The following is a 12,668-nucleotide window of genomic DNA, read 5'->3' as shown; positions in this document are numbered from 1 at the left end:
AATTTGTGAAAGTGGGAGCAAAAATGCACAGCTTCTTAGAGGTGCTTCCCACCTGGCAGAAAAAACCATGAGAAATGCTTATCACCATAAAATTCACTACTGCAAGAGGTCACAGAATCAAGTACTCTAGCTCAAAATTAAGGGGTAATTTTAAAACCAATCATTCAGCTGTAGCCATGCCTGTCTCCTGTAAAGGGCTAATCAAATCTCATAACCTGGTCAGCTCGCCCCATCCCACACTGTCCTATCCCTTTGTATGACATGGCAAAATTGGTCAGATGTATTATGGATTTTTTCCCCCTTCTTCTGAAGCATCAGGCATTTGCCACTGTCCTAGTTTGGATTTCAGAGATGATGAACCAATGCCCCAATCCTGAGGAGTAGATGCCATGTTCCTATTCTGGCACTTCCACTGCTCTTTCCAGGCAATTAAGTTACATACAAAATTGATGGAAGAAGGGCAGATGTGTAAGCCTAAAAAAACAGCAACTTTGGATTCAGGATTGGGTTTGGTTCAGGTTTTGGGAGAAGATTTGTATAGGCCCATATTATCCAAACTATTTGCTCCTTCTTATTGATTGCCCATACTTGTAGAATCTAATCTCTTTTGAGTTAAAAATACACAGTGGGTATATTAGATTTACTGAAAATGAGAACACCGTATGTAGAACATCGTTTGTCATCTCTGGTACAACTTTATGGGCCGCAATGGAATTCCACTAGGGCTGAACTTTGTCCGCCGTGGGTTTGAAATGCAAATTGCTGTGGCATCCATACAGAATGCTGTTTAAAGATTTGCTAGTTAATGGTATGTATGCTGTCAAACACAGAATGTATTTTACAGTATTGGTGCCATGCAGGAAAACTCCATATAGACTGAATTATGGAGAATATTAGACCAGCAATTCAACAGTGTAATCTGAGGTTACATATAGCATCCATATTAGATTACAAAATTGCTAACACTGTAAATCTGGACATTTGGCTTCTCTCTTTCCTTTACGCCTGATAGTATTCCATACAATAACATAACATTGCCACAATATGTTTAGTTCATAAAACAAAGAACCCTGTTTTATTTTTAAGTAGATATTGGTTGGCATTTTTTTCCAGTGGAACCTTTAATTAAATACATCAGTAGGAGTATATTTTTTTCTGCAGTATGTTCACACTATGCCCTTTTAAAGGGTCTCAGCCTTACAGTGGGCTTTTACGCATGAAGGATTGACAGTTTTAGTGTTAGAAAAAGTCTCAGGTTGCGACAGGTTTTGTTGTTTTTAACTTATAATGAATTTTAAAAACTCTTGAAAGAGGCACTGTCAAAATGTCACCTTGTTATAACTTAGCATTTGCTCAGTCAGGTCAGTGCCCAGTATGAGCTGCTGGGCTGAGCTTGAACTGATATGTGCTCAGCTTGTTCTGTATGCTCCAGTACTAGAAATGGCACAGCAAGCAGAGTACAGATCCTGCCTCCTGTTCACTCTACCAAGCATCCAGTGCCCAGAGTTGCCAGGCTGAGCCACTCCCTGCCCGCTGAGGGGAGGGAGTGCAATCCTGTGATGACACCCTCTCCAATGACCTCTGATGTGAGGAGGGGAAAGAAGAATTTCTGAACCCTCCCTGCCCCCCACCCTCCCCACCCCTCCCCCGGGGGTGAGAGTTGACATCTCTAACCCAGGTTTCTCTCCTCTGGCCTGTTGGGGGACAGAGAGAAGAATTTTCCCACAATAACAACACAAAGGAACACACAAAATACACCCAAAGTCCAGAAGAAGGAGAGGGAAATATAAATGTCTTGTGCCTGTATTCATAATGTTGAGTGATAGGTGCCATGTAAGAACCTAGATAGATAAATCAAATGGACAGATACATTTGAATCCCTGGCACCTTCATGAGATCAGCAGAAGACAGTCTGATGGAGTGCCTTGAGGACATGATCAATTTTTCAATTGATTTCAGTAGGCTTTGGAACAGGCCCCAAGTTAACAGAAATTGGAGGGGACCTGATTTAAAAAACTGCTGCTGTCATTCTGTTCCTGGCCCTGTTACATATTTTTCCCTCAACCCCCAGTACTTCACTGGATATGTGAATGAAGGGTTTGCGTGTGTAGGCAAGTGAGAGGGTTGTGTATATGGGTGAAATGAGAGTTAAAGAGGTCAAGCATCTTGCCCAAGGTCACACAGTGAGTCAATGGCAGAGACAGGAACAGAACCTAGGAATCCAAGAGGACACTGATTTGCATTTTTCAAAATTGGAAGTGAATTCTATTACTATGGTAGTAAAATGACTTGAGTTTTCATACATTCTATTGCTATGTTTTCAAGTGATAAATAGAAATCGCTACACTGAGTGAATGCATTCTTTTAATATTTCAGTTAAAACGTCTAAGAGAAGCAGAAAGTCAGTATAAACCTCTCCTGGACAAAAATAAGCGTCTCAGTAGGAAGAATGAAGATTTATCCCATGCCTTACGTCGAATGGAAAATAAATTAAAATTTGTAACACAAGAGAACATAGAAATGGTAGGTTTCCCTCTTGCCACTGTCATCTATAAGAAGAGCAAATAACTTAATATATACAGTTTTGAGGAAATCAGGAATTTAACAAAAATATCATCACAAGCTTGCAGGATATTAAACAAGTGTTTTCATTGTTCTAAGTGTTTTTTCTGGTATTATGTTATACATAATAAGTGACTTATGGCTTTTGCTTATTAACCGATGATGGTCCAGTTATACAGTGGGAAAGTGGTCAAGAAACAGTTCAGGAAATGTTTTACTTTAGCTTTAAAAAAAAAAATTCTGAGCTATAATAAAATAGTAAAATGCCTATATTTTGATTCAGCTGAATGCTCAGCAGTACTCAGGAGAATAGGGATGCAAATGATGTCACTTGAATTGTGATTTTTGTATCACAACTGCCTTCCAGTGATTTGGAAATTTGCACCGGTGACTCAATATTTTTATTTGTTTATGTTTAAAGTTGAACATTAATGGTAGTTGAGTAAATGAGAGATTACATGCATGCAACAGGACCAAAAACACTTTTTTCTTAAAGTTCAGTTTCTCTCACACTCTCCAGATCCTGTCCTGCTGAAGATAATGGGAACAATTCAGAAAAGAATTAACCTCCATTTAGGATTTCTTTTGCCACATCTTTAAATTCCTCCTTCAGCGATATAAAGCTGAACAGACTGTCCTTTCCAAGACTTATGTTAATCTAAGTCCTCAGTGGGCTACCAGATGGTGCATGAGAGCTATGCAAACTGACTTTGCTCTCTGGTGACTATGAGCATGATGCCTTCCTGATGCCCTAGCTTCTAGTTTTTTCTGGCCTGAGGAGCTAGAATCCCAACCTAGATTTATTGTTTGGGGCAGGAAGTGGGGGAGGCAGAGAGAGAATCACCATCATTTTAGCAAATAGCCCAGATGAATTACTGGTTGTGAAAGGGAAGGATTATATGCTGCACGTTGGCAAAGACTTTTAATCATTTGCAATTTTGTTCTGTGGTGTTGTTTTTTTTTCCAGAGACAAAGGGCTGGGATAATAAGGAGACCAAGCTCTTTAAATGATCTTGACCAGAGTCAAGAAGAAAGAGAAGTTGAATTTCTGAGGTTACAAATTATTGAACAGCAAAATATCATAGACGAACTCTCTAAGGTAATCAAATAGCACAGCCTTCCTAGTGCTCTTGGACATAGCAAAAGAAAAGAAGACACCAAGCAAGCAGGAACAGCTTGTGTTGTCAACAAACATACGGTGATGATTTCCATGGGCTTCCCTTTATAATGGAACTGAACCTAAAGTAATAGGTGGAACATTATTTGAAAGATCCCTTACACTCAGCTCAACATTTGCATAAAGGAGCTTCTTTCAGTTATTCTGAGCTTTCTGGGAAACACACTAATGACCAGATCCTAATCCCATTAAAGTCAATGGAAAAACTCTCTTTGACTTCAATGGGAACAAGATCATGCCTAAAAACAGGAGACTTATGAAAGGGAATATTTTCCAATGTTTTAGGGTTATTTTAAGATGCTTAAATCTTTTAAAATTTGTTTTCCTTTTAATAATTTCCTTTTAATAATGCTTCTTGTGATCAGCAAAGTTGAGGCTCCAGCCCACAGGTGTGTGGGGGGAGAAAATAAAATCTTGAATGGATCCTTAAGCAAGCTTCATAGTAAATTTTTTTTAAATGCTATGCAGATTTTTCTTAAACATCCCAAAGCCAGTTCTATAACAACTGTGGACCATAGGTCATCTACATGAGCTAATGCTGCTTTGGGAATTGTAAATTCCGTGAGTTTTTACTCAGAGTTTTTCACTTTGGGCAGGGACATTAGGGAATTTCAAGTCAGCATAAATTTCGGGTGAGGAATCCCTCTGGGTTGAGGAGTGTTTATTCCATAGACAGCGAGTGTCTTCCTGGCTCACCCCCTCCTCCTCAGGGAAAGAGCAGTATGATCATAGAATCATAGAATATCAGGATTGGAAGGGACCTCAGGAGGTCATCTAGTCCAACCCCCTGCTCAAAGCAGGACCAATCCCCAACTAAATGATGTTGTAAAGGTAGCACTCCTCCAAACTTCCACATCCCTCCTCCTGGATCCACCAGGTTTTATCCCCTCTACAGGCAGTGTTGGAGGGGATAATTTAGCTTTAAAAGGTCCCAGTCTTTAGTCCTTACCTAGGTAAAATTCCAGTTACAGCAAATGAGAGTTAAACCTAGGCATGGCCTGCAGAATCCAGTTAAATAATATTCTACTGCAATACCGATTACAGCTTTAAAGTAGCACCATGACAGGATGTTAGCCACACAGAATGGAATGCTCTCACTTGCCAGCCTTGTCACATCCATTGTGGGGGTTTTTCCTGAATAAATGAAAGATTTCTTGTGTCTTGTATTACAACTAAAATAATTCATACTTTTTTTAAAAAAAAGTGTGGAAACAGGCTGTGCAATTAAGTAGAAAGCCAATAAAATGTATACCCTTGCACTTAATAGGAAAAGAAGGACTTGTGGCACCTTAGAGACTAACAAATTTATCAGAGCATAAGATTCAGTGGAAAATACAGTGGGGAGATTTTATATACACAGAGAACACGAAACAATGGATGTTACCATACAGACTGTAACAAGAGTGATCAGGTCACAAATCAGACGTCAAGAATTATAACATTCAAAAACCAGTTGGAGAACACTTCAATCTCTTTGGTCACTCGATTACAGACCTAAAAGTGGCAATTCTTCAACAAAAAAACTTCAAAAACAGACTCCAATGAGAGACTACTGAATTGGAATTAATTTGCAAACTGGATACAATTAATTTAGGCTTGAATAAAGACTGGGAGTGGATGTGTCATTACACAAAGTAAAACTATTTCCCTTTGTTTATTTCCCCTCCTACTGTTCTTGTCAACTGCTGGAAATAGCCCACCTTGATTATCACTACAAAAGGTTTCCCTCCACCCCACTCTCCTGCTGGTAATAGCTCACCTTTCCTGATCATTCTTGTGACAGTCTGTATGGTAACATCCATTGTTTCGTGTTCTCTGTGTATATAAAATCTCCCCACTATATTTTCCACTGAATGCATCCGATGAAGTGAGCTGTAGCTCACGAAAGCTTATGCTCTGATAAATTTGTTAGTCTCTAAGGTGCCACAAGTACTCCTTTTCTTTTTACAGATACAGACTAACACAGCTGCTACTCTGAAACCTTGCACTTAATGACATTCTCTAATTATTTTTTATTAGACCCTTGAAACTGCTGGCTATGTGAAGAGCGTAATAGTAAGTAAGGCATATATTTAATTTCACTCTGTTCCTCTTTGTATATTTTAGACAGTGGTTCTTTGAGATCATGCAGACCAGCTGCAACATCTCATGTTGTCTGGTATTAATGAAGTGTTTCAAAGTAATATTTGTTATGAATTTACTTTATATTCAGAGGCTAGATTTAACCCAGGGATTCTATCAATGAAGACCCTAGCAGCAGAAATTCATTGAGGTGGGAGTAAGATTGTGATACTGGAAAACAGTTTCAACTTCCCTTTCACCTGTGGGTTTTATGAAAAGAAAGTACAGCCTAAAAAGTCAGCACGGGCAGTTGCTCAGACAATGCACCAATTAGTGCATCCACTTGGCAGCCTCAACCCCTAAAATACAGAGGTGCTTCCTGAGCTGAAAACCCAGAGGGACAGTTTCCACCAAGCAGCAGTCATGCTTTCTACAATTGGCCTGAAAATAGTTTTGTCCTAGCCACACTGGCGTATTGAGAACCTGTGCAATGGGACCCACTGCTATCAGCTAAGGATCCCTTTTGCTATTGTAGATGGGCATTTACTGAGTGCAAGTCACACCTGCTAAGTTTTACTGACGAAAGTCTGTTTTCACTGCTGTCAGCACAACAAAGCCAATGAAGCTAAGGAAAAGTGATTTCTGTTCTAGTCTGCCATTCACAAAACTATTGGCACTATTTTTCTGTTTGTACAATCTTCATTACTGGGGATGATGTCAGCAGCAATAAGAATATGTGATCAATCTGTCCCATAATATGTTTTGAATCCTGTTAGGAAATGAATGAGCTGGAGGATAATAGGGATTGGTCTTTTCTTTTAACCTGTATTGTTTTATCAATATTGGGGCTTTTCTTTGTTAATCCCCCAGAACAAAACATTTTTCATAATGTGTTAAAATTCATTACCACTAGTATTAGATCTTTCATAATAGCCACTGAATAAAAATACTTCCTGATAACAGAAAAAGCTGAAGCCTGATCTTCAGAGATGCTGAGTCCCCACAGTTCCTGTTAAGGTCAACTGAAGTTATGTGAACTCAGCACTTTTGAAAATCAGGCCCTGAATTTTCTGCAGTTGGGTCAGATGACAAGTGCCCATGGTTTCATTTGAAAATAATGGAAGCCATGCACACATCCACAAACAGTATTTACCCCTGCATCTCAATACTGCCAGGATATTCTATAACACAGAATTCAATGAGTGTTCTGCCCATGGAGCCTCTGTAAAATCAGGCCTAGGATGTCATGTATGGTATGGAGCAGTCAGGATTTTCATCTATAGACTCAAACAACTGATATGTTCTGACTACAAACTTGCAATATTTTGGAGAGCAGTTAGTATTTGATTGATGAAAAATTGTCTATTTCTCATTGCATTATAATGCAATGGCTGGTACTGAAACTACTTTTGGCCAATTTGAAGGATAATGCAAACATTTACACAGAGCAATTAAAAGATAAAACACTGACATTAGCTAACAAATGTATCAAATTCATTTTTCCAGGAACGTGATAAGCTTTTAAGGTATAGGAAACAAAGGAAGAAAATGACAAAACTCCCTAAGGTAAAAAATAAAGTATAAATCTATATTTATTTGTATAGAGCTGATGAGCACAATATCTTGCTTAGTGACATCAATGGTCGATACAAGTGCTCAGCAACTCTCAAAATCTGACAGCAAGGGTGCATGCTGGCTCTACTGAGGTCAATGGGGACAGGATTGCACCTTAAGGATCCAGCGTTCAGCAAGCAAAAACTGACTCAAACTTAGAAGTGACTTTTGAGTCTTTGGTGTAGGTCAAGCAGTTTAAGAACAATCCTAAATAGATTTTTATGGTCATCTAAAACAAGAATGTGTAGATTGATTTTGTGGGTGGAGGATGGAAGACCATTGTCATCTTTCTCACCCCCAGTTTCACCCTTGGTGTTGGTAATATTCATCCTTGATATATAATACATGTGCTATAGGAAGTCAACTGTTTAAACTGCACACTGTTTGCTTTTTAATATGTGTGCTTTAAAACACAAACTGTACTGTGCATAGTTTGAGCATCCCTCAGGAACTCAATAACAAGTGACAATTTGTGTATAGAGTAGACAGCTTCTGTGAATTAGAAAATCATAAAGTTAACTCATTTTTTACAACAGTGCCTAAAAATTCATGTCAGATATAAATAATTCATTATAAAATTGAGCGACATGCACAAAAATGATTGTCATAAGCAGCAGCAGCAGCATTACAATTAGTGCTCAGTGGGATGGAAGAAGGCAATATTAATGACAGAGTCTGTCTGATGGATAATTAATGTACTTGTGCAGTGGTTGGAGAAGGTGAAAAGTCAAGGAGCGGAATTAGTAGTAAACTATACGCTAGGTGAAGGGTCAAAGCCTCAGTGGGGTTGCAGAAGGTGTAAATCAGAGCAGTGGCCCTTGTGTTTTATGTGAAATTCAATCTCTAACTACTGTGGGCCAAACAAATCCCAGACTAATTGTACAAGGCTAGGCATGTGCTGGTATGTATGTACACAAACACATACAGCTGGATGGGGGAATGGATGATGTGGCTAAAGAACTACATACTGCCTAAAATTTGAAGCAAACTAAATAAAATAAATATGACAAAGCACTTCTAAGAGAGGACTCCATGCTTCCAAATAACATATAAAATAACCCACTCAGCAAATTAAAGCAACATACAGTTTTACTAGAACATTATGGATGGTCTAAAAAAAGTTTACCACCAATTTATAAAGAAGCAACTTCTGTATTTAGAAATAAGTAACAGATTGGAAACTCTCCTGATATTTTAGTGTGAGAACAATTCATTTTCCCCTGAGAGAGTTCATTAAAACAAATAGAGGGAAACCACACTTTGAAAAGCATATCGCCGTATGCTGAAGCAGAGTACAAAGTCTAGAATACAAATTTTCTGTTTAAGCCACACTCTGCTTCAGAATTACTGGAGATGCTCATCAGAGGGTTTTTCAGACATTTAAGGGGCTCAGCTGGCTATACCGTATTGTAAGGTTTATTTGCATTGTTCAGCTGCACTTACACATTGTCATTTGGTCAGAAGCCGGTTGTGGAGACATTTTTTGGCTATGATGAAGAAGCTTCTCTGGAGTCTGATGGTTCTTCTATCTCGTATCAAACTGACAGAACAGATCAAACGCCTTGCACTCCTGATGATGACTTGGAAGAGGTATTTTTTCATTAACCTAGAATATGTGATGACACTTAAATTTATCCTGTGTATTCTTATATCTAACTCAGAATTGTTGATCATATTATTAAGACAATTATCCTGCCCTTGTTTATGGAGAACTCCACATTGATGTACCCTTTAACTAGAAAACTAAAATCTGGTGTAGTCAAATGATCATGAGCTTAATCCTATGCATGGAGGCTGATCTTTTGGGGGCAAGTCCTTAGTCACCCACTATTGTTGGCAAAACCCTGAAACCTTATGTAATTTCTATCCCTAGAAGTGTGGGGCTTAGCAGATTTTTAGGGGTGGGAATACTGAAAAGGCTGTGCGGACCTTATGAAGCGTTTTGGCTGGGAAGATTCATATTGGGATTGAATGCATATTTAGCTTCACGTATAAACTGAGCTCAACATTCATCTTATCCAGTGACTTCACATTTTGACATAAGGGTTTGTCTGCACTACAAGCATAACAGAGCCACAGCTGCAGCTTTGAGGCTACGCCGCTATAGCATTGCAACGTTCACGTGACAGTGACAGAGCGGGTTTTTCTGTCATTGTAGTAAATTCACCCCCTCGAGAGGCAGTAGCTAGGCTTTGATTAAAGAATTTTTCCATCCACTCAGCTGCGACTACCATGCAGGTTAGGTCAACCTAATTGTGTTGCAGAGGGCGTGAAATTTTTCACAGCCTTGAGCAATATAACTAGGTCAACCTAAGTTTTAGGTGTATTTTCAGAGCACAGCCCGAATCCATATTGAATGGAATTGTCCAAATCCATGGTGTGAGCCAAGGCAGCAGAAAGACTCTGTAAGTACTTCTGTCTTTTCACCAGCCCCTCAACAGAGGTCGCCATTCTGCAGCTTCTGATGTCAGAATAAGAAGAGGCAGCTGTTAAGAAATACTGCAGGCAGGCACCAGTGGCCAAATACCACCTGTATTTTGAAGACTATTCCCAAAAGTACATTCCAGATAAAGTCAGTGAGCGTTTTCAGAATCTCATGTCAGATCTATGGACCATTACCTGTCTCTAGGCTCCAGCAAGAACATTGCTATAGAAAAAAATAAGCCCCATGATAGTGAAATATGTTTTTACAGCATCTGATTCTTTAATACCTGCATCATTTCAATCAGCCCTTCACCATCTGTTTCACAGCTGAATTGCAGATTTCTAAAGAAGGGAATGTAATCATTCATATCCGTGTTATAGCTGGCTACACGATTTAAGTGTGTGTGTGAGAGAGAGAAACATGAATCTGTTGATTCATTTTTAATACACACATTGAGCAAATACTTCTCCTTATTCCTATAGCATGAAATTCACTCATGCAGACAGTTGGCTCAAGTTCTGTGCACCACTGAAGTTGCATATAAGCCTTCAAAATAGTCCTGGCTATTGCATAAAGTGAATTTCACTTATATGGAATTCATCATATTAATGAACCATACTAATGTAGTTCAGCATTAAAGCAGGATATGTAAAGAAGATCAGCGAGAGGTGCTGAAGATCCACATATCTCATTTGGTACATCTACACTGAAATAAAAGACCAGCAGCAGCATAACCAAGGTTGCCCTTGATCAGCTGATTTGGTCTTGCAGGGTTCAGGCTGCGGGGCTAAAAAATTGCAGTGTAGGTGTTTGGACTCGGGCTGGAGCTTGAGCTCTGTAACTCCATGAGGGCGCTGGGTGTCAGAGCCTGGGCGTCAGCCCAACTCCAAACACCTGCGCTGCATTTTTTAGCCACACAGCCCGAGCCCCATGGGCATAAGTCAGTTGACCCCGGCTCTGAGACTCTGTGCCATGGTGTTTTTTTATTGCAATGTAGACGTATCCATTGACTTCAGTGGTAGCTGTGGATGCTCAGTGTCTCTGAAAATCAGGTCATCCATTCACTATTCATTCCTTGTCTTTGTCTCATTTGAAGAACGTAGTACCAACGCAAATGTCATATGTTACTTCAGAAATGCCATTGGCACATCACCAGTGGTGACTGTGTGTGGTGCAGTGATTGAGAGTCGGTTCAACAGTTACAGTGCTTCATGGATGACATACTCTGCATCTTTCTGCAAAAAGGAGGAACTTTTCTTCATAATGGTTGTGATCAGCAGTGCTGGCAAGTAGTGCTAACTCTGAAAGACACATCTTGCATTTCAGTGAAGTGTGTCTACGTGATATTTTCCTGGCAAGATTGAAATAACTAGAGAGCACTTAAAGAACACCTTATGGACAGCACTTGCTAACTCATATTTTAAAAGTACTATAAATTATTGGCTCTAATGCCACCAACTTCCTTCTTCATAGAAAATACGTATAGGTTTCTGTTAGGCTTTCTTTACTTTCAGTTTTGGAAGCATCAATTTTTTTTTCATTTCAGGGCATGGCCAAAGAAGAAACAGAATTGAGATTTCGGCAGTTGACAATGGAATATCAGGCTTTGCAACGAGCATATGCTCTGTTGCAAGAACAGGTCGGAGGAACATTGGATGCAGAACGAGAAGTTAAGGTCTAAATGGCTTATATTACGTGAAAATAAAGGATTGCAATTATGTACATTTTTCTAATTTTACTTGCTCAGGTTGTTCTGATAATGGACCAGATCTTTGGCTGGTGTAAATTGGGGTCATGCTATTGAAGATCAAGAAGCTATGTCAATTTACACCAGCTGAGGATCTGGTCAACAGTAGTTTAATATGCATGTATATATGATATAATCATAAGTTTATAAAGTGCCTTTCACAATGATAGGTTCCAAAGTGATACACTGGGTAAACTCAGAGATTGTGCCACCAACCATTTCTGGGCCAAAACACAACAACAGTATATAGAAGTTTAGGAGAAGAAGGGAAGATTATCTTCCAAATAAAATTGCAGCTAGACTGTAGATTGAGTGAAAGTAATTAGTCAGATTAGAATTTGACTAGGATACGAAGGGGTACTGCACAGTCAATTGTATGTTAGTAGTAGTTGAAAAAGAGTTAAATTGGGTTTCAACATTTTTCAGGAGGCTTCTCTTTTCCCCCCTCCTTTGTTTTCCTTTAATCATCCATGGCACTTGCTGATGTGGCCAGAAAAAACACCTGTTTGATATTCCTCATGGTAGTGTCTCTCCATAATATTGTCTTCTGTGAATAACTAATGCGTCTACACTGCTCTCTCAAATGCAGTGTTGTAATTTATGGTCTCTAAAAGCAGTCAGATTTCCACTCTCTTACACTGAAGTGCTGGTTGCTGAAGAAACCATGGCTAATGCATTTATATTTTTATACCACTGATCAGCTTACAAGAGTGTCAAGCAGAATATTTTATGGAAAATTAAGCTTCCCGTCGGTAAAAATCTATTACCAATATTCTTAAATAGTTAATGCCCAAAATTCAAACCTGGATTTACTGAGATTACATGATTCTGCATAACATTTTTAAAAGGTTTATAGTTCAAAACGAGCTTCATTTTCTTAATTGAATTGCAAAATGTATTATTTCATTGTGCCTTCCTATCTTCCTCAGATGGCCCCTTAGAAAGGTAGTTGCAGCTAATTACCTCCTTTAATTTACATTATAAATACATATCTGTATTGTATTATGAATAAATTATTCATTATAAAGTGCTGGAAGGACAATTAATACAGTCACATTTAATTTTACTATTTGAAAATTGAT

General features: G+C 38.9%; 1 protein-coding gene across 39 annotated transcripts in view; it reads left to right on the top strand.

Annotated features, from left to right (window-relative positions):
* JAKMIP3 (Janus kinase and microtubule interacting protein 3) overlaps positions 1–12,668 on the top strand; it is a 176,715-nt gene that overhangs the window by 105,702 nt on the left and 58,345 nt on the right. For 29 of the 39 annotated variants that reach the window (XR_012160036.1, XR_012160035.1, XM_073353994.1 and 26 more), the window contains 6 exons: positions 2,377–2,523; positions 3,530–3,661; positions 5,759–5,794; positions 7,307–7,366; positions 8,876–9,004; positions 11,386–11,514. Coding sequence is in view for 37 of the 39 variants with exons in the window: in XM_073353994.1 (XP_073210095.1) it covers positions 2,377–2,523; positions 3,530–3,661; positions 5,759–5,794; positions 7,307–7,366; positions 8,876–9,004; positions 11,386–11,514 (633 nt within the window). In the remaining 2 variants the exon portion in view is untranslated. The remainder of the gene's footprint in view (positions 1–2,376; positions 2,524–3,529; positions 3,662–5,758; positions 5,795–7,306; positions 7,367–8,875; positions 9,005–11,385; positions 11,515–12,668) is intronic. The other 10 variants (XM_073354009.1, XM_073353990.1, XM_073354018.1 and 7 more) reach the window with 2 other exon arrangements.

This window comes from Lepidochelys kempii, chromosome 7 (assembly GCF_965140265.1).
Source record: "Lepidochelys kempii isolate rLepKem1 chromosome 7, rLepKem1.hap2, whole genome shotgun sequence".
NCBI classification, from domain to species: domain Eukaryota; kingdom Metazoa; phylum Chordata; order Testudines; family Cheloniidae; genus Lepidochelys; species Lepidochelys kempii.
The sequence above is the reverse complement of the archived record's forward strand: the minus strand, read 5'-3'. Positions and strand labels throughout refer to the sequence as shown.